Here is a 26,361-nt window from a genome sequence, read left to right on the forward strand (position 1 = left end):
CTGTAATATTTCTTATCACTGAAACAGTGATTTAAAAATAAAAAATACAAGTTTAAAAAAAAAGAGTGAAATTTAAGTTCTCTTAAGTCAACTACCTGAATTTTGAATAGCCAGAGCTTCCCTTTCGTAAGTTTCCTTACAGGCTGCTCCACCTCAAAAATGGAAAGGAAAAGAGTCAGTGTGGATACATTTATTCAATAGTTCTGTACTGAGCCAAGGAGTCTAAGGATTATCCAAAGACGAATATCTGCCAGTAGTGATTTCTGCTTCAGAAAGCTTCCAATCTAGTGAGCAAGATGGGTGTGTGTGTGGGTACACCAATTAGAATGTGTAAAGTCCCAAAAGGGAGACAAAAAACCGTTCTGAATTAAGACTGAGAGGCAATTAACTTCTTCACATGAGATGCTTTGTCAAATATCTGGCACAGATATCTTAGGGCAATAGAAAAATTCAGTTATAATTAACTGAACAAACAAAATGCAAATCACTAAATGCATAGTTCTTAGGTGTTCCGCTTGATGTGCTCTGGAAACTGTATACACCCATGTACCATTACCAAAAACAAGACAGAATATTTTCATCACCCCCTAAGTTCTCTCAGGTCCCTTTCTAGTCAATTCTCCTCCTCCCACCCTCCAGCAACTGTTTTCTGACTTCTATCACCACAGATTAGTTTTTGTCTGTTCTAGGATTTCATATAAATGGAATCATGCAGTATGTATGCTTCTGTCTCTGGCTTTTTGCTTAACATGTTTTTGAAATTCACCGCTACTACTACTTGCATCAGTAGTTTATTCTTCTTTAGACATACGTTAGTTATGAATTGGGTCTTGAATGAGGGTTTTGACAGAGAAAAGGAAATAAGCATTACAGGCAAAGGGAATGGCTTGGGGCAAAGGCTCGAGACTCTCAGTGAATGGTCAGTAATCCACTATGGATGCAGCACAAAGGTCATGATGGGGATCAGTGGGGTATGAAGCTGGACAGTTAAGATGGAGGCAGATAGTGGAGAACACTCTCCTATGTGGTAGACAACAGAAAACTTCTAAAGATCTGAATAAGGGAGTGATTTGTATTTTAGAAAATTAATGTGAGTCAATATGAGAGACACTGAAGAGAGGGACCAAAAAGGGTCTGAACCAGGTTGGTGGCAGAAGAATGGAGAGGAAGCGACAAGAAGTACTAAGGAAGCAGGATGAATAGACATTGTGCTGAAAGAGGTGTCACAGATGCTTGCTCATACCCTACTTCTAAGCCTTACTGACAGGAGTACGGTGATGTCATTTACAGAAACAATAAGAAGGGAAAAAGGTTTGAAAGTGAAGGCAAGGAATTCAGCTCTGAAATGAGTGTGAGGTGCTGCTGAGTCATGCAGGTACAGATAGTCTATATTATGTGGGCATTTATAAATGTTGGGGCAAAGCCCTAGTAAGTTCAGTAACAAAAAGGGATTTTAAAAATGCCACAATCTCACAACTGTAACATCAATTTTCTTAATTTTAAACTGTGCTTATCTGTACCCAAATGTAATCACAAAGTACAGCCAGGTTAATTATCTTGCTAATTTGCCACTGAAAACATTTTCCCACATTACTTTATAATCTCTACAGTTTTAATATCCATACATCACATATGAGAGAGGTCAAAACTCTTAATATATCTATCTTTTAACTGATTTACTTATTTGATGTCCTCCTAAGATTCTGATTAGAGAATTACTGTTGCTTAAAAAGTTTGAAAACCACTGTTTTAAATGACTTTTTTTTTCCAGCTGTGCCGAAGCTTGTAAGATTTAAGTTCCCCAACCAGGGACTGAACCTGGGCCCTCAGCAGTGAAAGCGCACAGTCCTAACCAATGGACTGCCAGGGAATTCCCTAAAGGACTATTTAATGACATGAAAAGATACACTGTTAGGTGATCAAAGCAAGCAAAAAAGGCATGTATTTGATTCCATATTCTTAAATTGAAAACAAAACCTATCTAAAATTAATTGACTGCTTGTAATATGTGCCAGGCACTGGGCTAAGTTCTTTACTGGCATTATCTCACTCAGTCCCTAGTTAACAATCCTGAGGTAGGTTCTATTATTAGTTCCATTCTGCAGATAAAGGAAACTGGGTCTGAGAGATCAAGATGCTTTCCCAAAGCATCGAGAAGTAGAACTGGGTTTGAATCTGGGTCAGTATGACCTTGGAGTTCCATTATGTATGCTATTCTGCAAATATATATGACTGGAGAGACATACACCCAATTTAATAGTGGTTACCTATGGTGACAGGACTACAGATGATTTGAACGTTCTTTTTGCTTTCTGGACAATCTACAATAAACACGTATTTTGTAATTAGAAAAGTAGTTATTAAAAATGTCTTTCCAAGAGTTTATTCCCTATCAAATCACATCTATAAAGTAACACAGGAAAAGTCAGGGTGGGTAAGAATTAAAACAACTGTTATTTTCAATTTCTGTAATATGTGTATTATTTTTATTTAGTATTAAAACTTTATAATAACTTTTATAACATCTACGGAACCATTATATATTTTCATATCAATTTTATAATATTCATTATAATGAACACACAACTATTAAAAACATTTTTAAAACCTGTCTATACCATGTAAAATCACACTGCATAACATATGAACCACACTTTAGGAAATCTGAGAAAGATGGGGGAGAGGGTGTGTGGAGGGGGGTAAGCAGATAATTACAGGATAATTTGAAATATGTCCATATATGGAGGAAAAGCAAGGATAGCTGACAGAGCAAGTCCCCAATTAACTAAGCTTATGGGCACAAATAAACAGTGTTAGCTTTGGAAAAGAACAGAAACACTTTTCTGAGATGGGAAGGTAAGGAAGAAAGATGAACGAAGACAGAGAAACTGTTAAGCTGAGAATAAATTAGATTAACAGAACTATTAGAGTTGGCTACTTTAAATCAATTGGGAAAAACATATACGTCTCTTATGTATTGCATATAAAACCATTCATATTAAAATTCACTTAGAGGGAGCTTTAAAAATAAATCAAAGATAAGTTACTCAACACTGAGAATAACTAGTCAATTGTGTAATAGCTAACTTGCTTGGCAAATTTCCCTGATCATCTGTAGCACCTCAGTTAATTGTACAAGGATCAGTTTTAGGAAGTTTAATAGAAACACTGGGACCATCCTACAATGGCTTCTATGATTTCTAGATTTTTCTTGAAGGTGGCTCCTTGGGTGGCAAAAACTTCCTTCAGCAGAACTCTGTAAGAGCCACAGAATATTTTGTTTATGAAAAATATCGGTGCAGTTACATTTAAATCAAGTGGCTTGATGAAGATCTAGCTTTACTTAAAAGATTATTTACTTTATGAAATAATCTGCCGCAAGACTTCTTTAAATAGCAAAATCCTCCAGTAAAGGCGTTAATTCATTTGCAGTTAAATATTTACTTGCTTGAGGCTAAAGGATCATCCCTGCCTTGTGCTGAGCCTCTGCACATTCTCCTCCCTTTTCATCAGCTGGCTAGGTCTCCTATTCCTCTCTTTACAGCACTTATCATTACTGCAATTAATTTTTAAAGTAATTCTTTTAATGTGTCTTCCCAAAAGACGGCAAGCTTCATAAAGAAGGGCAGGGGCTGCATACATTGTGTTCGTGCCAATACAAAGCCCAGCAGCATATTTTAGCCCACAGGAAGTCCAATAATACCTGTGATATCAATTTAAGATCTCTGTTGTTAAAAAGAACACAATCTTCGTTAAGACATAACAAGAAACCTTTGTAGCATACATCCTTGGCTAAACTCCAGGAAGCACTAAAGCTCTCAACTCACAGATCAGAGTACCATTCTTCACAGATTCCAAAAACTGGCTTATACGTAAACACAGATAGGAAAAATTTGAAACTATTCAGCAGAAATCTTTACATTTCCATTTCCTACATCCTGTATCTCTGCATTTCCATTACCTACATCCCCTTTTCCAATGTGCAGAGATAAATGGTGCAGAAGAAAAAAAGGCAACAAGTGAAACATAAACTCCTTATCACTCTCTAAAAGGAGCATTATTATTAGAGAAAGCGCTTCTGTGTCTGCCAGCAGACAAAATGGAGATTTGGAATGCTGCTTGCCATCAGGCAATCCTAAAAAATGTTAACAATTCAGCACTACAGGGAATAAGACCTTGGAAGTATTCAAAGAGTGACCAAAACGTACTGTTTTAAGGATAGTTACACACAGAAAGAAGATATTAAAGGGAATAACAGAAGTAGCAATTTTAAGACCAAGCACTTTTTCATTCTACAGCAGTGATAGGAGAGGCAGGAGAAGGAAAATGCAAGAGATGCAAGATAGAGGAAAGTGTATGCTCATATTCACTAATAAATACTGCATGCTGACAAGAGTAGGATACCAAAACTGAGAGAGGCGCAATCAGTAATCGTAAGTGGAGAAAGGAGGGACTATTAGATGGGTGCCTGACACTACCACACTGAAGGCAGGAAAGAGAGAAAGGAGGAAGGGACAAAGATGCTTCTTTTTTTTTTCTTTTAAAAATTTTTTTTGAACTGAATTTTTTTTTTAGTCACGCTGTGCAGCATGCAGGATCTTAGTACCCCAACCAGGGATCGAACCCATGTCCCCTGCAATGGAAGCGCAGAGTCTTAACCACTGGACCACCAGAGAAGTCTCCAAAGTCCTTCCAGCAGCAGAAGCCATGAATAAATGCTAGGAAAGCTCAAGGTACACCTGACAACGTTCTGATGGTAAGGGAAAAACCAGCAGCACAGAAAAGCAGGACTAAAAGATGTAAAGTCAGACCAGTAGGTATAAGATACGAGCCTTGAGGGCAGTACATACAGGACGCAGCCACAACTGACTGAAGCCGATCATTTGGTGCATTTTTAACCAGTTCCTCTCTTTTTACACCAACCTTCCTAGTATTTTTAAAGAGCCCTCTCTGCATTTGTGTGGATTTTTCTTTTTTTAACATTAGCACTACCATATGTATTTAATATCACCTAGGAGAGACTCAAACCTATCAATCTACTGCACTGCTAAGTGTTGGCTGAGTGAGAGTAGCAGAACAGGTTTAATGGCTCCAAATTATCTCTCCCTCCTTTTCAAACGAGGAATTTAGCTCTGCTAAAAGGTACAAAGTTCTTTCCAGAGCCTAGTCCTTTTGTAAGTCATGAACCTGACCCTACAGGTTATGTTCCCCTCTGTTGTGACCTCTCCATCTCATCTGTTCTAGTTTTGATTTTTAAAAATCTATCTTACAGTTGGCAACTCTGGCTTAGTTACCAAAGCCCAGTTCATGATTTTCACGCTGTGTTTCAAGAAGGGAGGCTGAATGGGTAGGCGGGACACTCCCTAACTCAATTCTACCATGGCATGCTGCTTTACATGCTGGTGTTTCTGGTAAGAATTTATGGGGAAAAATCGTTCCACTCCTTTACGGGGTCAGTACCTTCTGCAAGGTGTCTTTTTAAACCACTTAGTTTTTGTATGTCTTTAAAACTGGGTCTTTTAATGGACAAAAAGTTAAATCTTTCTCTCTCCTCCCACCTCCCATTTTACAGACCCTAAAACGGGGATTTAAGAGTCAACCGAATACACCTCCTTAGACAATGCAGCCTCTGAGAACATTCCGGTATTTCTAAAATACCTATTTATTTCTGTGTTGGTGCTTCAAGACGATCAAATTGGGCATAGACCAAAACTTGGTGTGTGTGTGGGGGGAGGAGGGGGTTGGACAGGCACACGTGTTAAGAAGATTTTAAGAGTGGCAAGATTGACAGGTGAAGCAAAAGGTGTGCGGGCACTAAGGTGAAAGCTTTTCCCTTACAGAAACCTAAAGACTCAACAGCATATTTTCCAACGGTAAGGGCTCCTCAGCCCAGAGAGAGGCCTCCACGTCCTTCATCCTCATGAGCCAAGTCTGATCCCGGCTCTGAGTAAATCTTCGAGCCCCTGCTGTCAGTGGATGGGTATAGACTTCCTACAGACAAGTAGGTGAGGGGTCGCCTCTTCCTCAGTTCAGAATGATAAAGGGCTACCGAGACCGTAGCCTTGGGAGTTGTGGCAACGGCGACAGGGACACAGGAAAAAGGGGCAGATTCCGCGCCGTCCTGCGGCCCCCAGGCCTGTCAGTTCCTCACTCACCCGCCCACCCCCATCCTTCGCTCTAAACTTACCAGGTAGGAGCTACGGCCCTGGGCAAAGAGTAAGTTACTGGGCTGGGTCGGGTCGAGTTCCGCCGCGCTTCTTAGAGACGCTGCCGGGAAGAGGCTGAAAGCCAGTAGCTGCCGCCGTCGCCACCGCCTCTGTTACCGGGGGGTCTCGCCTCCATCGCTGGCTGCGAGAACTCTGAGGGCACGTGACCGGAAGTGCCAAGGCGGGCCTGCGAGGCACGTGACTCCAGAGCGCGGCCGCCATGACACCTTCCGCTTGTTCCCTCCCTGCCCCGCCGGTGCCCGCCTCTTTCATTTCCCCTCGCCAGCTTTAAGCGGTGAAGGGTCCCGGGATCCTGGTTGGCTCACCCCTTTGCCCTAGAGCTTCTCCGATCCCGACCGGCGCTGCGTCTTCGGCCGGCAGCGGCCTGCCTGCTGCAGGCCGCAGAGAGCGTAATCGCGACCGCGGCCTGAGGGGGAGGGACCACGCGCAAGCAGGGGCGTAACCTGTCACGTGACGAGGAAGCACTGTTAACAGCTTTGTCCCGGCGTCCCCGGCGCTCCGGAATGATGTAAGCCGCGGAGGGGAGGGGCAGGAGAGCAAACTGAAGCTCAGGTGCGTCTCTTAGTGCGCGGTGAGTGTCCCGGCGCCCGGCTGGGAGAGAGGGTGTGACCCATCGGAAATTGGGGGCTACCGGCCTGCAGGTGGTGGAGAGGGGCTGAGACTTACAGGCTGGGAGCCTGGCTTTGAAAACTTGATTACCGAGACTCCTTTCGGGAGATCTGAATATAATATTAAAGTTACTGCTGTTAAAAAGTTAGGCGTTCCGCTAGTCAGGGAGCTTGTGGTCCGGAACTGTCTGCAGTGGTGCGTGCTGGGCATGTTGAGTGCATGAGTGAGTGAGTCGCCATTTCTTGGTCTGGGGTGGCGAGTTCTCTATTACTTGGGTATAAAAGGTCCCCATTATGGAAAAGAGGGAATCTCCCACATCCCCTCCTACATCCCCTACAAAGATATTTCCGTGCAATATCTTTAATTTTTGCTTCTTTTCTTTTCTATTCTGCCTCCTCTTCCATCCGCGCATCTAGTGCGGAAAAGAGAACGCTGTGATTTGCATTGGTTGTTCGCGCGGCAAGCACTAGTCCATTAAAATGAGTAAAATGAGTACTAGGGCGAAGAGAAAAAAGCGTTTTCTTGATCCTACTGCTCTTTTAGTTACCATCAAGCAGTGCGGGGAAATGGAAAAGGTAATTAGATTTGGACTCAGGATTAGTGGATTCTGGTCTCAGCTCTACCTGTGAACTCTGTGATCTTGGGCAAGCTAGCCTTTCAAAAAGTTTTTTCATTGACTGAAAGCATTTATGGCCACCTTCTATTTGCTTAGTTTTTTGCTAGGCTAACGGTGTGACAGACTAAACAGAAGTAGTAGTTAAACTCAGTTTTGCAGGAAGATAGGGTTTTGTTAGATGGAGGAAGATTCAAGAAACAGCATATGAATTATGGAGGCACAGAAAGTTTATAGGATGAAAGGTTTGTACAGAGCTTTTTGTTAAGTACATACTTAACAAAATCTTGAATATATGTGTATGACTAAATCTTTGTTGTACTCTTGAAACTAACAACATTGTAAATTAACTATACTTAAAAAAAATCTTGTTCAAGAATATTTAAAACATAGGCAAAAGTAGACGGGATAAATATAATGAAGCCTTGTTTATACCTAACTAAACTTTAACAATTATCAAATTTTCTAGGTACTTTTTATATCCACTGTCACAGTTGATTAATAGCAGCTTTCAGTTTGAGCTTGATTCTACTGTATCTAGGTACTGACTAGGAAGATTATATTCATTTTATTTGAAAATTTCTTTGGATTTTAGTTAACTGCTTGCTCTGTTGAATCAGAAGTGTGACATGGCTACTTTAAAAACATATCTGGGGGGAAAAACGCGTCTGATACTATTTTAGGGTGTAATACAGAAACTTAGTGTCCAGGTCAAGGAAGTTAGTGTAATCTATTCTTTGCATCCGGCTAAAGAATTTTATGTTCAGTTCTGGACACCACATTTTTCAGGCAAACTAAAGCTCCTTTATGGAAGGCTGATCAGAACAGAGAGGAATTTGGAAATTGTCAGGTCAGGAAGAACTGGGGTTGTTAAATTTTTAGAAGACCTCACAACACTTTTCAAATACTGAAGGACTGTTTTGAAAGGAGTAAACTTATTTCCTTAAACTGTAGAAGCCATAGTTGGAAATAAAGTCTCCAAGTCATCAGGTTTTAGCCTAGTAATAAAAAAGGTACCTTATAACAGTGAGAGCTGTGGAGGAGTGGAATGGGCAGCTTCATGAGAGGGAGCACTTCCTTTCCTTTGCTGAAAGTGTGCAGGGATCCAGGGCAAGACTAATTGCTGAATTAAGTGGATGGGTGCACTGAATTACCTGTGCGTCTTCCACCTTGAGAATTCTGGGAAGTGGGACTTATGCTGGGCCTGAAAGGCTGGGCAGGTTTTGATAAGTAGATGTGGAGGGAAAGGAGTCATTTCATAGAGAGTAAGCACAAAGAAAAGTATAATTTTGGAGTTGGCTTAACACTGTCACCAACAGCTTCTCTGGAGAACTGACATTGTTTATGCTATTCCATTTTCATCCTCATCTCCATTAAGTCTTTTTCAGAAAAATAGAAACTTACTAGGTTTTTTACCGTTAGGTAATAATTTCCAGGTCATTCTCTCTTTACTGAGAGAATGGCCAAATGGTCTATCCGTCTAAGAGTTTGTTTTAAGATCACAGTGGAGGAGATGGTCACTGTGGTCCTGATGTCACTCCTTTTTATCTTACTTAGGATCTTGTACAGTGATTTTATCTTCTTTTTTTTGTATCTTCACTCCCTTTCATTCCTGTTTTAAAAATAATTAATTAATTAATTTGTCTGTGCTAGGTCTTGGTTGGGTCATGTGGGAATCTGTTCCCTGACCAGGCATTGAATCCAGGCCTCCTGCTGGGAGCGTGGAGTCTTGACCATTGGCCCACCAGGGAAGTCCCTTCAGTCCCTTTCATTCTAAAGCCTTTTTTTTTTAGCTGTTACCTACAGATCTGTTTGAGTCTCCCCTGCTCACAAGGTCAACAGAGGTTTTCTCCTTCTCTACCAGATTTTTTGAGTCATTAAAAGGCCTTTTCTTTAGTTGCCCACCACCCCCTCCCCCTTTTCTCAAGTCTTGGTTTTCCAGTATCTGCCCACAGCGCGTCACAGCTTCACAGAAATTACGTGAACTCCCAGCATTAAATCCTTCAATGTCTTTCTCTTACCTACCAGATTAAAATTTGTTCAGGGTCCTTAGTTTGAGATTCACAGTGCTTTGCAACTTACGCCTAAGTTACTGTTCCAGCTTTATTTTTCATTGCTTGTATCCTGTTTCAACCAAAGACTAAACTTGTATTCTCCAAATATATCCTCTATATCTTTGCTTATTGCTTCCCTACCTGCTACCCTTTCTTTTTCCCTCGTGATTAAGACCTACTCAGCTCCAGTGCTACTTCCCTTAGGAAGCTGTCTATGGTTACTTTCAACTCAATATGATCCCTCTGTCCTCCAAATTCCAACATAGTACCTTGCTTATGTTTCCCTTATGGGATGTGTGTGTGTGTGTGTGTGTGTGTGTGTGTGTGTGTGTGTATGATTTGTCTTTTTATCCCTAGTTGATTATAAAGGGACTGATTTCTGGAATTATTTTATTTGTCTTGTTTGCATCACTGTGACTCATATTTTACTAGAGACTGTTGACTTAGAGAAAGACAAAGAAAATAAGAATTGTGAGTTTGTTTTATTTAGAGTCTTGCTGAGGACTGTAGCCTGACTGACAGCCACGCAGCCCTGAGGAAACTGTTCTGAGAGGTATGGGAGAAGACAGTTTATTTTTAATTTTTAAAAAATTTTTATCTTTTAATTTTTATTGGAGTATAGTTGCTTTATGGTGTTGTATTAGTTTCTACTGTACAACAAAGTGAATCAGCTATACATATACATATATCCCCTCTTTTTTGGATTTCCCTCCCAATTAGGTCACCACAGGGCAATGAATAGAGTTCTCTGTGCTCTACGTAGGTTCTCATTAGTTACCTATTTTATACATAATATCATAGTGTATATAGAGAAGACAGTTCATGTATGATTTTTGGCTAGGAAATAAGTGCAGTTAAGCCTACATCTTGGTAAAAGATTACCGCTAATCACAAAGAACAGGTATCTCAAGTTAATGATTTTGGTGCTTTTCTATGTAGGGGAGGGTGCAAAAATCTGGGATGATTAAAATTTCTTCCTGACATACACATCTGCTATCTAAGGGGCCTGCTTTATCCAAAGCAGAGGGCCTCATCCTGTTGTCTTAATTTCCTGTCAGAGCGCACGTGGTCAGCAACTGTAGTGGGTTACGACTTAACCCTTGTAGAACTGGATGGTGGGCAACGCTAGCTGTCTTAGCAATCCAGATTTTTCTGTATCTACAGTGCTTAATAAAATGAATGAGTGAAAAGGATGAGGAAAGAGTTTTCTTAGATTAGGAATTCTCAAATATTTGAGTATAGGAGGACTACTAAAGATTTTTGAGTTTTTAGAACATTGTTCTCCTTGAAGAAATCAGCTGTATTAAGAACAGTATTACTAGCAGAAAATAAGACTGTATTATGGGTATGCAACAAAAAGTATTGTAAGCTTATATGTGTTTTGCCCCTGGAAAGTGTGCTCCATGAATGTTAGGACTTTCTTTTGTCCTCTGTTGTATCTCTGGGACCTAGAACAATGCCTGGCACATAGTTGGTCCTAAGTACATATTTGTTGAATAAATGAGTGAATACGTGTATTTCTGAAAAAAAAATTAAAAACACAAGTATAAATTAAAACAAGTATAAACAATTGTTTCTGCATTTTTTTGTAGTATGTGCTCTTTATTCTCAATTTGGTAGGTAAGCAAAGGATTGAGGAAAAGTTAAAGTTAATGGGTAGAATTTTCTTACGTTCTCCTTTTTTCTGGAAACTGGTATAATTTGACAAGAATGTACTCTTGAGAGTTGTTCAACAGATAAGAACTCTTGTGTTAGTTTACAAAGTCCACACTGGGTAGTTGGCGTATGCTGCCTTGTATTCTTATTCCTATTATTTCCTATCAGGCCTCTCATTGAAGCTCTTATTTCTTCTTTGTGCACTGATTCCCCGCACCTGACTTCTCACTTACAGGCTGGAGAAAGCCATCCAGAGCCCCTTTCCTATTAAGCACTGTTAAACTGTGAGCTGATAACCATTGAATTTAATGAGAGACTTAAAGACAGAAAATTTACAGCTCAAAGAATTGCAGCTGGAGTTGCTATTTTACCGCAGAGAAACTTGACAAAATTTCCCCTTGTATCCTGCAGTGTCTATTCTACCTGTTCACACTGTTAGATAAATAGAGTGGGCTAGGATTGTGGAGGGCCTTGAGAATCTGGATTTCATTCTCTGGGAGTTTTAGGAGTCAGGGAATGATCAATACAAGCTGATGATCACGTATAATGTTACCTGTTTGTGTTTTCTTTCCACCTGGATGCTAAGCAGGTCCAGAGTAGGGATCCTTGTCCCTTTCTCATGTTGCCCTGTTTTCTCCACCTGTTCATTAAATGCTTTGCTGGAAGAGTGGTGAGCTTCTTAAATTATATTTTTGCAGGTTTTATTCAGGAATACTGTGCCTGTCACTCAACATAGTTTCATCTTTCTGGATAAATGACTTTTGTGCCAGTGATACCAGAGTCCTACAGCCATGTTCTTGCAGAGTTTGAGTCTCTGGATCCATTACTTTCAGCCCTGAGGCTGGACTCCACTCGTCTGAAGGTGATTTTCTTGATCCTTTTATCAGTTTTATTTTCACATTCATATTTTTGTGCACTCTCTGTTACTTGCCCCCCCCCCCCCCGTTCTTTATGTTTTATAGAATCTTGGGTGTTCCTACCCGTGCTAGTAATACCTCACATACAAGTAAAATGTTCATAGCGCTTTCTTGATTTATTTTTGTAGCAATCATTTGAATTCTTCTTTCCCATCCTTGGAAACCATGATATTAATTACTGAATTTTCCCCTCTAATCTTGCTGTCTTCTCTCAGAAAGTAATGTATTTAGTTGAAAATAAAATAGTATAAATGAGTATACCCCATTTACTCTGCGCAACACAAACCATTGCAATTATACTAAGCTCATTCCAAAACGGGGAGTTTGATGTACCCCCTTTGTTTTAGGGAACAGAGCTAAAAATTAGCTTTACAAAATGAGCTGAGAGTTAGCTCTGTGGGAATGAGTTTGATGAACTCAGGAATGACATGGTAAAGAACAGTCTCATAACCAATTCCAGTGTAATGTCATTCTTATACTTTTGCTGCCACCCCAAAGCACCTCTGAGCAAAAGGAGAATAGGAATAGGCAAAGTATTATGGGCAACAATTATGAGGGTTGATATCAGACTTTCTTTTTAGCTACAAGTTACAGAAAACCTTCTCAATAATAGCTTAAGAATTAAAGGTGTTTATAATCTGTTAGGAGATTATTGTTTCTGGGTTTGGCCTTTTATATTCCTCAGGACCCAGGCTGTCCATCTTTCCTCTTCTACCATCATCTGTGTATACTGTTGGTCACAGTTGCAAGGTTAAGTGTGCTGGCTCCAGTCTTGATTTCTCCATTAGCATCTCAAGCAAGAAGGAGGTGGCCAAGGACAAAGGCTTTTTTTCTTCTTCAGATTCTACCATTTATCTGGGAGGGCAAAGCTTTCCGGGAAGCCCCGGCAGGGCTCAGTCTTATTAGCTGGGTTTGAGTCACAGGGCTCCCTCTAGCTGCAAAAGAAACTGGATAAGTGAAGATTTAGGTTTTCCCTCTTCTGTGGTGGAAAGCTGTAAGGCTGAAGAGGATTGGGAATGTCTCTTCGTTCACCAACCAGTAATTTTTGTCACAGGGTATTGGGCACAACGTGGCCACTGCTTTCTCTGGTGAATAAGGAGAAGAATCAGCAGGCTAAAGGTGTGGGGAGATGTAATAGTACAGTGACTTGCATTTGTGTCCTCTGCAGTCTCACTTGCTCTCAAAGCTGTGGACATTTTGTGCTGATTATACAGACTAGAAATGATGTACATGAGCAGATGATTAAAGTGGTTGCTTTATCCCCTAGAGACTTGATCTTCCATCATTGTGGTCAGTTTTGGAATGACCTAGCTGAATTGCACAGAAGATGAATGGGCTAGTAACTGGCTTTTGCCAAGGGAAAATTACTCATTTATACAGTTCAGCCTATTCAGCCATTTTGAGATTCAATTAAAAATTTAAAACCAAAATGTTCTTTCTTCTGTATCTTTCACTATCTAGAATAAGAGCTTGAGTGCCCTTATGCGGTGTCTAACTGGGTGGGTGGGGTGGGGGGAGGAACCTGATACAGATCCTCCGTGTTTATTTCCAGTAGATAGTTTATTTGTTGAGTTACTGTGACAGTCTCACACTTGTCTGTTTCCTTGTCTTTAGTGTACGAGCATAGCTGTGTCTCGAAAATGGTTGGCTTTGGGCAGTTCGGGAGGAGGACTCAATCTCATTCAGAAAGAAGGATGGAAGCAAAGGCTTTTTCTTTCACACAGGGTAAGATTAAGGGTGGCCCTGCCATGTACCATCTGGGGTGTCTTTCATAAATTTGAATTTCTCCGTTATAAATGATCATTTGGAGCAAAAGAAGAAGATAAAACTTGAGATTTAAAAGTAAAAAATTACCCGTTTTTGAGAAGCTGCCCAATATTTTTCCTTTTGTGCTCTAGGAAGGTGCAATTTCTCAGATTGCCTGTTGTTTACATGATGATGATTATGTTGCTGTGGCTACCAGGTGAGAAACTGTTTTAAAACAACCTGATCTTTTCCAAATGCATTTTAAGTTGACAAATGTAGTTGTGTGTTTGTTAGGGTGACCAGCTATCCTGGTGCGCCTGGGCCTGACCCTGTTTTAGCACTGAAAGTCCCGTGTCCTGGGCAACCTCTTAGATCCAAGCAAACCAGGGCGGGTGGTTGGTCACCCTAGGGTCCGTGGAAAACACTAACATGAGGCAACAACATTTCTGTGAGCTCTGAAGACAAAGGTAACAGAGCTAATTGAGAACATCTACGTTTTCCTATTATATTGGATTGGTAGACTAAAACAAGGAAATTAATACCTTGGCTTTCGACTTTCTCTATTATGAAAAATAAGAATTTGCTTATATATTTAATATAGTTGATATTGTGATGCAATGAAATTGTACCTTTTTCACCGTTGCCAAAAATTTGCTTCTGTGTCTCAATTCTTGCAGTCAAGGTCTTGTAGTCGTTTGGGAATTAAATCAGGAGCGTCGCGGGAAACCGGAACAAATTTATGTGTCTTCAGAACACAAAGGCCGAAAAGTTACAGCTCTGTGTTGGGATACAGCTATTCTTAGAGTTTTTGTAGGTGACCATATGGGGAAAGTTTCTGCCATCAAAATCAACACTTCTAAACAAGCAAAGGTGAGAACCAGTCCAGTTGTTTGTGTATGTGGGTGACATACAGAAGTTTTACAGAAGTTCAGTTAAAGGACACAGTTTGACCTACTATATCTTTTGGAGGACTGATCTAGAGCTCAGACTATTAATTTTGAGAAGACTTGTTTGCCTGTAGTACATATGGTACCATGTTGCAGAATGGCTTCTGTGAGTTAACTTCAGTAATTTACAGTTGTCTGTTATATCACTCAGTAATTCACCTGCATGGCTCGCTTAAGTAAAGCATTTTTTAACACTAGGCTGTTAAGAAAGAAAACGTGTGGAGTTCCCTGGCAATCCAGTGGTTAAGACTGTGTGCTCCCAATGCAGGGGGCACAGGTTCGATCCCTGGTCGGGGAACTAAGATCCTGCATATCTCATGGCGCGGCCAAAAAAAAAAAAAGAAAAGAAAGAAAAGATGCCTGTTTATTAGTTGTGTGAATAAAATGGCGAACATAGAAATGGTACCAATTGCCCAGGCTCCTATTCTTCTGGTCCCCGTTTAGAAGAAACTCATCGGTCTAGGTAAATTTTCTCTCAGGATGGATGTCACTTGTTGTGAATGGACACCTCCTGGATTGTGCTAAGCAGTGCGGGTCCCCAGGCTTCCTGCCACAGTTGGTGTAGCAGAGGAGTTGAGTCTCAAGTACCTTAACAGAATGCTCCAGTCTGTCATTAGGGTACACTGTCCCTCTCCTCCAGAGCTGCTATATCAGAAGTGGGGAACTTGTCTCTCACTGGGTTATTTCCATGTAGGATCCTGGTAGAAAAGAAGAGATCTAACTACTATTGGCCAAATTATTTTAATTAACACATCAGGATATTCTTGATGTATTAATTAAATATTCATGATGACCCATCAAAGTTACCACTTGATTCCTGACATATTTTTGATCTGAAATACAGTTGGAATTCTACACTTAGGATAGCCCTAATTTGTCTTTTTTCCCAAAGGGAGAAGTACTGTCTACAGGTGAAACATTCTCTCACATATTCTAAACGTCCTTCATCTTTTCCATCCCAACTTCTAAGAACAGATAATCACAAACAGAGCCTTAAGAATTCTCTTCTTCAGTTAGGTAGCACATTATTTCACAAAACTTAAAGGAGTGAAACGACATTCTTTTCTTAAAAATTTAATTTAATTAATTAATTTATTTTGGCTGCGTTGGGTCTTCATTGCTGTGTGCCGGGTTTCTCTAGTTGCAGTGAAGGGGGCTACTCTTTGTTGTCGTGCTCGGGCCTCTCAGTGCGGTGGCTTCTCTTGTTGCGGAGTACAGGGTGTAGGGACCCAGGCTTCAATAGTTGCAGCACACGGGCTCAGTAGTTGTGGCACATGGGCTTTGTTGCTCCGTGGCATGTGGGAGCTTCCTGGAGCAGGGATTGAACCTGTGTCCCCTGCATTGGCAGGCAGATTCTTAACCACTGCACCACCAGGGAAGTCTGAAACTTGATATTCTAACAAGGAAATTAATTTTGGCCCATTTAAAATTTTTATTTTGCTGTCTAAGCTATTTTCATTAAAAAGGTAAAGAGAAAGGGATTATGCATATATGTAAAGATAAGTAAACTTTATTTCCTTGTTACATCCCCTTTAGGCAGCTGCTACCTTTGTGATGTTTCCTGTTCAGACAATAACAACAGTTGACTCCTGTGTTGTCCAGTTAGATTATTTGGATGGAAGACTACTTATATCTTCACTTACTCGATCCTTCTTGTGTGACACTGAGAGGTATATTGACTAACCATGAGTCAGTGGAAATACAGAATTTTAGAATTCGAAGGGACTTACAAGTCGTCTCAGCCAAACCCCTCAATTCAGTTATACATATATTAATAAGGAACCAGCTGTGTGTAAGCTGATGTTATTGAGTAAGCAGATAGAAGAGAGTGACACATCCAGTGGGTAACTGAGACAAACATTCACTTCACTCTACCAAGAAGCCTGGTCTAAGTGTCACGAGGGAAGGCCGAACAAAGGCCTGTTTCTATATGGGGAATCAGGAAGTCTTCCTTGATTGAGTTTGTTGTTGTTGTTGTTGAAATTTGTTGTGTATTTAATAGAATTTTACTACAGGGTAAAATTGAATGAAGAATAAGAGCTTTATGAAGCTGACAGATATTTAATGAAATCTCAAGGGTGGATCCAAAGGTCTGGTGAATGGCAAAGGAGTGTATTGGCGGTAGCTGTGAAATACCAGAACAGAATAGGAAGTGGCTTGAAATGAATATTGTGTATCTCTGTGTTTAAGTTCCTCAGCCATTCTCACCACAGGAAAATATTCACTGGGCATTTTTTTCCCACTCCATTGGCCCTGGCCAGCTACCAAATTCCTCAGGACCCATCCCCTCTCCCCCCGCCCCTTATTTCCCCTATGTGGAAATATGAAACATTTATTTCAGATATCAGACAAGAACAGAGCTAAGTAATCCAGTTTTACTGCAGCATTATAAAAATCGTCTCTTCATCACAGTGTAAGATTTAAATGCATCTGCACAAGGGTACATATTATATAAAATGTAGTAAGATTGCTGCTGCCCTGCCAAGTAATTGCAGTCCCTACCCAGGTCCTACTGCAATACTGGTGGTCCCAAGAGTCTTATGGAAGCAAATCATTAAAAATAATAATAATAAAGCAATTAAAAAGAGAAACCAAAATGCCTCAGTGATCATATACCCAACTCAAACTTTATCTATTTAAATGTTGTATTTTCCTCCCACTAATAAATCTTTATTTCATTCAGACTTGAACGATAAATCTTCCGTATTGAAGTATCTTCCTTGCCTAATTAATTCAAAGGAAAAAACCAAAAGGATTAGTGAAGAGAAATGCAGGGATTAACACACCCTTTTAATTTGTTTTAAATATTTTTAAGGTTTAAAAATTGTTTAAAGTTTTTAATTTCTACTAGGAAAACATTATCTGAATGAATACCCTAATGGCAAATCACTGTAAAATGTTTCAGCTGCATTTGGGGCGGAGGGGTAGGGCTCATCTTCAAAGCACCCCAGCTTTCTTCATGAGAAGGTCAGAGCTACACTGGTTTGTATTACTGCGACATCCATTAGGTGATCTAAGTTGCTTTTCCTTCAGCAGGGGCTTTATTTGTCAGAAGGGCTTTATGCTTGACCTCCAAATGTGGCCGACAATTTACTGATGAGATTCATAACCTTTGGGTTGCTCTGATATTTTGACTTACTTGTCAGGTTCTGGGCCACATGCTGGAAGGCCTGGATCCTGCATGGCTGCAAGAACCTCTGGATCACTAAGCATTTCATTGAGCCCAGGCATTCCTGCCATTCCAGCCATGCCCCCTCCCATTCCAGGCATTCCTCCAGGAAAGCCGCTTGGAAAAGAGCCATACTGAGCTCCAGATTGTCCTCTGGCTTCTTCCTCCCTCGGGGCTCTCTCCTGTTCAGCCCGAGCCTTCTTAACCTTTTCTAGTCTTTCTTTGATCTCTCACTCTTCACGTTTTTGCTCATACTTTCTCCAGTGTCCAGCAGTTTTCTGGGCCCTTGGGCTGAGCTTCTTGCAGCATCGCACTAGCATCTTCATCATAATCCAGCTTATAGGCAAGGGCAAGGTCACAGGCAGCTTCTTCCCAATGGCCCAGCAGTCTGTGTGCTTTCCCTCGCCACTTGTATGGCTGAGCTGAATCAGGATTTATTTCAGTAGCTCTGTCACAGTCTCAAATATCAGCCTTTGGCTTCTGTAATTTGATGAAGACACTGGCCCTCTTGGCCCACAGAATGGCCAAACAAGGCTTTAGCTTGATGGCATCTGTGAACAAGTCAGTGACTTTCTGGAGTTCACCATCATTTAGGGCGTCAGTGGCAGCCACTTTTTTTTATCATTTGCCTGATCCGTCATCTTCTCAGTTACCTCTACATTTTCATCTCCCATTTCTTGAGAGGCGTCACTGTCTGGTTCAATCACACCTTCATTGTCAATTTCTAGATCACTTTACTCACTTGATGGTTTGTCTGTCTTTATGTTTTTTCCTCCACCTTCTTACTGTCTGTTTTTTCTGCCTTGGTATTTTCTTCCAATTTAGTTTTATAAGTAGTGGGTGGTATTTTACCCCCCATGCTCCCCACCCACTCCCTCAGGAAGCAGGTTTCCTCCGTGTGCAGAACGCTCGGGTCCTGCTTGCACATTTTCATGAAGGCTCGAAGCTTGTTCACTTTGCAGAGGTCCGTCGTCCTGAGGGTCCATGGTCCCGAGGCGGTGGGAGGTTGTGGGCGCCGCGTAGGCTACGGCCCGGGCGCGAGCTCAGTGTCCATCCCCTCTTTTAAAAATTTATTGTAGAGAATTTTGAGCTCACGCAAAAGAAGAGAGAATTGCATAATAAACCCCTGTGAGCCTACTAGCCAGCTTCCGTAATTTGTTGAGGGTATTTAATAGGTGAAGTTTGAAGGAAGAGAGGTAAGAGGGGATAGGATATTCTAGTAGGAAGGAACAGGCCCTTGGGGAGAAGTGAGAAAGAATTAGGCATATTCTAAAATGTGCCCTCTGGCTTGAGGAGGGAAGTTGTGGGAGATCATGTTGGTAAATTAGCACGACAGGGAGAGTGACAGCCTTAAATGTCACGCTAATTAAGTACGTGGGTTCTCAGATCATTTTAAGAAAGTGTACATGTAGAAAATCAGGGTTTGGAAATTGATTCCTTTAGAACTATCCAGGATTGGAAACTTTTTATGTTTTTCCAGGGGTTCTTGTATCTCAGTTAGAAGACTGCTATTCTAGAAAGCAGGAGACTCTTGATTCCAGAAGTTTTGAAGGAATGTATGCTGATTGTCAGGGATAGTAGAGGGAAGGATGAGGAGAGAAGTACTTTGTTTTTATTTTCTTGGGATGAGGAAGGTATGTGGGAAGGAGTCCAGTAATAGTAGATTGCAGGTGTCTGCTATCAGAGAACCTAGCTGTACCGCAGAGGAGCAAGGCTTTGAGATGCAAAGGATCAGTTTACATGGAATTAGTAGGGAGGATGGTATACCTGGTTCTGGCTTATTTCAGACTGTAGATCCGTGATGAGGTTAGACTTACAGAACTGGAGATCATGCAGTGTCACTCTTTCATTTTTGCAGATCAGAAAGTCTGGTGAGTGATAGAGCTTGCCTCACGTCACACAGCTGGGAGGAGGCAGACTAGAATCTTTCTGTCTTGGTTTTGTGCCTTTCCTGTTACCTCAGTTACCCCTAGTACATCCTTTGACATTGAACCTTTGGCCATTAAATCCACCCTTGAGATTTTGGTAAAATATTTGTTAGTTTCACCAATTTCTTAAATATTCTTCATCTCTAGGTTTTCGAGTTTACCAAACAGCCCAATTCAGAAATCTGGCTGAAATTCTGACAGGTGGTCAGAACACTGAACCTAATTGTTCAGTGTTCACGAAACACCTTATTGGGGTTATTTTGAGAATCTAGTGAAATGGTATAAAGAGCTATATAAGTGGAGGCTTATTTTTCCCTCTCTGTAGTATAGTTGCTAATCATTTATATTCCCATTTTACAGGATTATGGCTAGAGTGGTTATGAGAATAATGAACTGCAAAAATAACATGTTTTAGAAAGGCCTGCTTTGTTAGAATTCAATTTGGGGGGACATGGATAGTACAATAATTTAAAAATTACATCTGTTTAAGTGTTGTTTGTTTCAAGCTATATTCCCTTGCAAACAAAGAAGCATTTTTCTTTTTTAAACAAAGGCTCCTAATAACCAACCAAAGTGAGATATGAGTTTGCTTTTCCTGCTACTTTCTGTCAGTATTGTTAATGAACAAGGTAGATCCCAGGAGGAAATGCAGCAAACAGAAACAAAGAATTATATTATAGTAGAGAGAACACTGGGTAAGGGGGTCTGACAGTATGGTTTCAAGTCTAGTTCTGCCACTTTTTAAACCTTGCCCAATGTCAGTTTCCCCATCCAGAATGTAGAGATAGTTTTAAGGATTAACTGAGATACTGTACAGGAAATACTTAGCCTTGTGCCTGTCACTTGTCATTTGAAAATGTGGAAAGCAAGATTAACGAGAATACAAGTGAGAATTGAGTTGGCTGTATTGGTTTACTCAGGAAATACGTAGTGCACTGCTCTGAATTAGTAGCACTGTTGTTAAGCACCAGGGAGGATGTGAAATAAGCAAGAATATATTTTATTTCCCAAATAAGGAACATAAGTAATAAAACCATAACTTCTCCTATTGCTCTGTGTATATTTCAGAGCAGTTTCACATCCGTATTCTTCTAGTAAAGCTGATGTTATATTTTATTCACGAAGCAAATAAGTACAGGGATATTTATTGAATTGCCGAAGGTCACATAGTACATGCTGGAGAGCATATCAGGCCATTGTCCAAGAAAAGGGTTGGAGTATATGGAGCATTGCAAGGCACTGAGTGCTTTCTGTGGGCCAGGAGCTGTGCTGTACACTGGGAATTCAACTAAAGAGGAAAAAGAAATGACCTTTGTCCTGAAGAAAGTTATAAACTACTGTTCCGGTAGACACAACTACCATATATAATGTTGTAAATCTTTGAAAACATAGCATGGGAAGCATATAATTCTGCTCTAGGGGTCAGGGAAGTCTGGCAGAGGAGGAATGGTGGCGTTAACTTGTGAAGAATAATTAGAGTGTTTGGGAAGAGAGATCCTCATTGTCACCTTCCATGTCCTCAGGCAGTTGTGTGTGTGCAGTTCTTTTATGTATCTAGCTCGTGTAATGCTAAGGGAACAGAATATTCCAAGGTGCAGACTTTCAGAAGGACTTAGCATTTTGAGGAGAGAGTGAGGCATTTATTGGGTATTTGTCACAGAGGAGTGGCCTGGAGACGGGGTAGATCAGTACCCGCCATGGAGTGGCTGAAGGACAAGGTAATCTGGGAAACATTCGGTAGGATTTAAGGATGTAGGAAATGGTTTGGTAGCATTCATTTTTTAGTTTTGGAAAGAGCCTTCATATTAATTCTGACCCCTCATTCTGTGGATAATAAACTGAGTACTAACTTGAAGTCATTTGCTTCCTGTAACAGGAACAGTTAATGGCATATCAGAGCTAGGACCCTATTTTGACCTTTCCATTCTGTTATTCTTTCCAGTACATTGCTAATATGAAGAGAGAGGACATTGTGGGTGGGGTTGTTGTGGCAGTGCTGATTTGTAGTGTCATTTCTTTTGACTTTTTTGTGAGTAAACATGCTTTCTCTTTTTTTGGGGGGTGGGGGTGGATATTAGAGAAAAGTTTTGGAAAATTGGAAACAAGGAAAGAGATGGAGAATATGGAGCTTGTTTCTTCCCTGGAAGATGTTCTGCCGGCCAGCAGCCCCTGATATACTGTGCTCGCCCTGGCTCCAGAATGTGGGAAGTGAATTTTGATGGAGAAGTTATAAGTACTCATCAGTTTAAGAAACTCCTCTCGTCACCACCTCTTCCCGTGATTAATCTAAGGTAATGATTTGTATGGCCAGTAGGGAGTATTTGAGGAACTTACATGGAGGGATTGGGTTGAAACCTGTGATATTCTATATTCGCTAAAGATTTTATCATGCCTTTAAGAGTGAAGTAGAATTTTTATTAAAAGGCTTAGAGGAACCCAAAAATCTTTAATCAATTATCTTTCATATGATTAAAGCAAATTGAATAAGGGCAAATGCAGTTAGACTCGAATTTGTTTTGGAGGCAGAAAGTTTCCTACATAGGGAAAAAGGTACTTTTATATTGTGATTAAATCATTAATCATGTTTGCTTCCTAGATCAGAACCTCAGTATGATCATACCATTGGATCCTCCCAGTCTTTGTCTTTCCCCAAACTCTTACATATTAGGTAAGTTTCTCCCTTTGATCCTTAAAAAAAAAAAAGGAACACCTAACTGTTCCTCTTTGTTTCTTGTTCAGAGGCAGTTAGCTTTTTAAGTTTGTTTTTGTACTAAATCATTTTTAGAAAATTAGGAAATGACTGTTATGTGTTCTGTATATAAAAGGAATGAAAAAAAAGCATAGAAATATGCCTCCCTTCCTGTTTTGAACTGGCCTAAACCAGTTGGGCTCTTTATAGTTGTCAGTAACTTCTGACAATTAGAGCTCAGAGCTATAGGTACACATTCTTTCATAACCTCTCCCCACTGGTGGGACATCACAATGAAAGTAGGTCTCAGACTGAAGTCTGCTGCATATGTATGTTGCTTAGCAGGCAGTCACAAAAGTAGTTAGTTGTAGGACTTGTTCTTGTAAGCTGGGTGAAATTTCAGCTGTCTGTTCTTTAGGTACTTTGCATGAAAGATCGGCTCGAGGTGGATCCAGCCAGCCATATTCTAACATCACAGTTCAGCTAGCCTTCTAGTTGGATTAGGTACAAAAAAGTCCACTGCTAAGTGGCAGCACAGAGTGCCACTTAGATCTGTCAACTGCTGGGCTTGCCAATTCTTACAACTTGTTCTGCAGGCATCGGAGTGCCAGTGTATGGTTTCCAGTCAATCTGTGTGTCTTGAGCTCCTCTTATTTCAACAACAAAATATTATTTCTAATATCCCTTAGGCTAGTTAATAAGATTTCTAATGCAGATTCAGGGAATGTTATTCAGAGCTGTTATAGAGTATGCTGGAGTTTGGCTCCTGATCAAGTTCTTTCAAAGGCTAACTAACTGCACTTTGAATGTAATTAAAAAACAAACAAACTTGGACTTCCTAGGTGGCGCAGTGGTTAAGAATCCACCTGCCAATGCAGGGGACGTGGGTTCGATCCCTGCTCCAGGAAGATCCCACATGCCATGGAGCAGCTAAGCCCATGTGCCACAACTATTGAACCCATCTGACTCAACTATTGAAGCCTGCATGCCTAGCGCCCATGCTCCACAACAAGAGAAGCCACTGCAATGAGGAGCCCACGCACTACAATGAAGAGTAGCTCCCACTCTCCGCAACTAGAGAAAGCCTGTGCAGTAACGAAGACCCAACTCACCCAATAAATAAATAAGTAAAATAAATAAATAAGCTTAAAGAAAAACAAACTTGAAATGTTAACTAACCACCCCTAACTAATGTATGTATATGTCACACTACCTATACTGCAATATTTGAATGTAAATTGTAAATAGTAAAACTCTTTCACAAGTCCATAATTCATCCTGAAAGTTACTGGAGAAAGACAGCTATTTATTTGTCCATGGTTAGATAAAACATATTAAAAACTCTTTCTTTATGGCACTTGTCACAGTTTATAATTACATACTCAAGCAGTATTTATGCCTCTTTTGCTTCTAGACAGTAAGGTCCATGAGGGCTTGGTGTCTGTTTCATTTGCTGTGTTATTCTCAGTGTTTGGCATAATGCCTGGCACGTCATAGACACTTAAACATTTGTTGACTGTCGTGTGATGTGTGGGGTCGGGGGAAGTCCCTTACCCAAGAGTACGTTTTCTTTCTTTTTTTAAAAAATTTTATTTATTTTTTATTTTCTTGGCTGCGTTGGGTCTTCCTTGCTGTGCACAGGCTTTCTCTGGTTGCGGCGAGTGGGGGCTACTCTTCGTTGCGGAGCACGAGTTTCTCATTGCGGTGGCTTCTCTTGTTGCGGAGCACAGGCTCTAGGCACATGGGCTTCAGTAGTTGTAGCACTCAGGCTCAGTAGTTGTGCACAGGCTTAGTTGCTCTGTGGCACGTGGAATCTTCCCAGACCAGGGCTCAAACCCATGTCCCCTGCATTGGCAGGTGGATTCTTAACCACTGCACAACCAGGGAAGTCCTCAAGAGTATGTTTTCTAGTGGCAAGGGCACAGTCGGCTTGGTTCTCCTGATAGTGTTATTCCTTTGAGTTGGGCTATTTAAAGCTCCTGTTAGAGTTCCTGCCATAGCAAACAAAGCCCTGCATGATGTGGTTCTGCCTACTCCTCAGCTTAAGCAATAATTAATGCCACTTTGAAGCTTTTGCTGACTCCTCCAGTGGCTTACATTAGACCCTTACTCCCTTGCACTGTCGTCACATTTTGTGCATTCCTCCATCACCACCCTGTTTCACTGTACTGTGAATATCCGTTCCAGCACCAGATTATCAGCTCCTTTACTATGGGCACAGTGCTAAGCACATAGAATTTTCTCAAATAATGGCTAAATTAAAGAGTTTCACAAAGATTTTTTTTTTTTGAGAAAACATGAGTAAGAGAGCTTTTTGTTACTTTTTTTCCCACGTTCATGTATACACTTGTGTTATGGCAGCCTTCACTGTTACACCCACAAGTTCCATGTGGAAGCAAGTTTGTATACTTTGTTTTCTTTGGGGTACACTGGTGTCACTTTCTCTCCCTTAACTTTTTAAACAATATTGTTAGGCTTATGTCCCTATCTGTTTATTATCAGTGAAGGGGTAAGGGGCTGAGGGGTGTATAAATTACAAAGTCTCAGCTCTTATATTAGTCTCCTCCATCTCCCACCTATTCTTAAAGAATCTTTCCAAGCTGAGTATCAAGTTCAGTATCAAAATCATGATCGTGTATCTCTTTATTCAGGGATCTTCTGGCCTCTGGGTTTTTTTTCCCTCTGACTCCTAGAGGCAGCCTTCCAATTTTACTTACTTTGGACTAGGATTCTGACCATTTCTTCCTTCTTTGTGACAGAGATTACTTCCCTATAGGGACAGTGATCTGATCTTATATTGGCAAAATGTTTTAATATTTGTGTGAGGACCGAATTCCCGTTAAATAGCGCTCTTAGTTTCATTGCCACATGGTACCATTTTTAGTACTCTTGGAAGCATAAACTAAAAAAAAAAAAATAGTCCTTGTTCTCAAGATTATAGTTTGTTGGAGAGATGTAGTTTATTTCCAGAAAATGTTTAACAACAATAAAAAGTAAGAGTTGTGTTACATCATGCAATACATGGTTAAGTGCTATTTGAACGGAGTTGGCAAGAAGTAGGTTGAATGCTGGAGGAAGAGTGCTGTGGGCTGTCGGGGAGGATTTCAAAGGGCAGTAGAACCGCTGCTGATCCTTAAGAGGTGGCAAGAGTGAAATGTTATATATGGGGAATGCTCTGACTGGGGGCAAGAAGCAGGGATTACCAGTGGTGTATAAAAACATAATAGCAGCCTCGAGAGAATAAGTGAGATATATGAGCAAAGGAGTATAGAAGGAGATGAGCAGAAATGGAGAGCACCAGAGGACTGGAAAGGAAGGTGGACCAAGAAGCAGTATCCAGAGTCTAGGAAGGCAACATTCAGGAAGAAAGGAACAGTCTGCGGGGTTGGCCCCTGCTTGGGGATCAAGAAGGAAAATGAGAAAGTAGGTTGTTGGGTTTGGCAGTTAGGAAATCTGTGACTTTCCAAGAACATAGTTAAGTGGAATGATCAGGGCTCCAGATGACAGTGGGTGGGTTAGTGAGGATAAAGGAGAGTAGAAGTAGATTTTGTAAGGCATGGAGAAAAAAGTCCAGATTTTGGAGCCAGGCAGTCCGTGGTAAAAATTCTGACTCTTCTACATTCATGCTGAATGGCCTTCAACATACTATTTATCTCTCTGGGCTTCAGTTTTTTTTTTTTTATAAAATAGGGAATAACACTTCTATCTTGATGAGGTGCTGCGAGGTTAGATAATATAGGTATAGCCTTTAAAAAAAAAAAAGCTCTCATAGTTCACTGGGAATTTTCAGCCTTTTATTGCCCACG

General features: G+C 40.7%; 2 protein-coding genes across 10 annotated transcripts in view; one reads left to right on the plus strand and one right to left on the minus strand.

Moving 5' to 3' along the window:
* Positions 1–6,533, minus strand: part of GTF2H1 (general transcription factor IIH subunit 1) — a 31,516-nt gene extending 24,983 nt beyond the window's left edge. The window contains exon 1 of one of the 2 annotated variants that reach the window (XM_057695910.1): positions 6,188–6,533. The gene's annotated coding sequence lies outside the window, so the exon portion shown is untranslated. The remainder of the gene's footprint in view (positions 1–6,187) is intronic. The other variant, XM_057695911.1, reaches the window with a different exon arrangement.
* Positions 6,534–6,604: 71 nt separating this feature from the next.
* Positions 6,605–26,361, plus strand: part of HPS5 (HPS5 biogenesis of lysosomal organelles complex 2 subunit 2) — a 60,142-nt gene continuing 40,385 nt past the window's right edge. For 4 of the 8 annotated variants that reach the window (XR_009047517.1, XM_057695902.1, XM_057695909.1 and 1 more), the window contains exons 1-9: positions 6,605–6,798; positions 9,994–10,056; positions 11,858–12,021; positions 13,691–13,801; positions 13,975–14,039; positions 14,500–14,692; positions 16,306–16,439; positions 21,945–22,157; positions 22,463–22,534. Coding sequence is in view for 7 of the 8 variants with exons in the window: in XM_057695902.1 (XP_057551885.1) it covers positions 11,914–12,021; positions 13,691–13,801; positions 13,975–14,039; positions 14,500–14,692; positions 16,306–16,439; positions 21,945–22,157; positions 22,463–22,534 (896 nt within the window). In the remaining variant the exon portion in view is untranslated. The other 4 variants (XM_057695905.1, XM_057695904.1, XM_057695907.1 and 1 more) reach the window with 4 other exon arrangements.

The sequence above is a fragment of the Hippopotamus amphibius genome, chromosome 9 (genome assembly GCF_030028045.1).
Source record: "Hippopotamus amphibius kiboko isolate mHipAmp2 chromosome 9, mHipAmp2.hap2, whole genome shotgun sequence".
NCBI lineage: Eukaryota > Metazoa > Chordata > Mammalia > Artiodactyla > Hippopotamidae > Hippopotamus > Hippopotamus amphibius.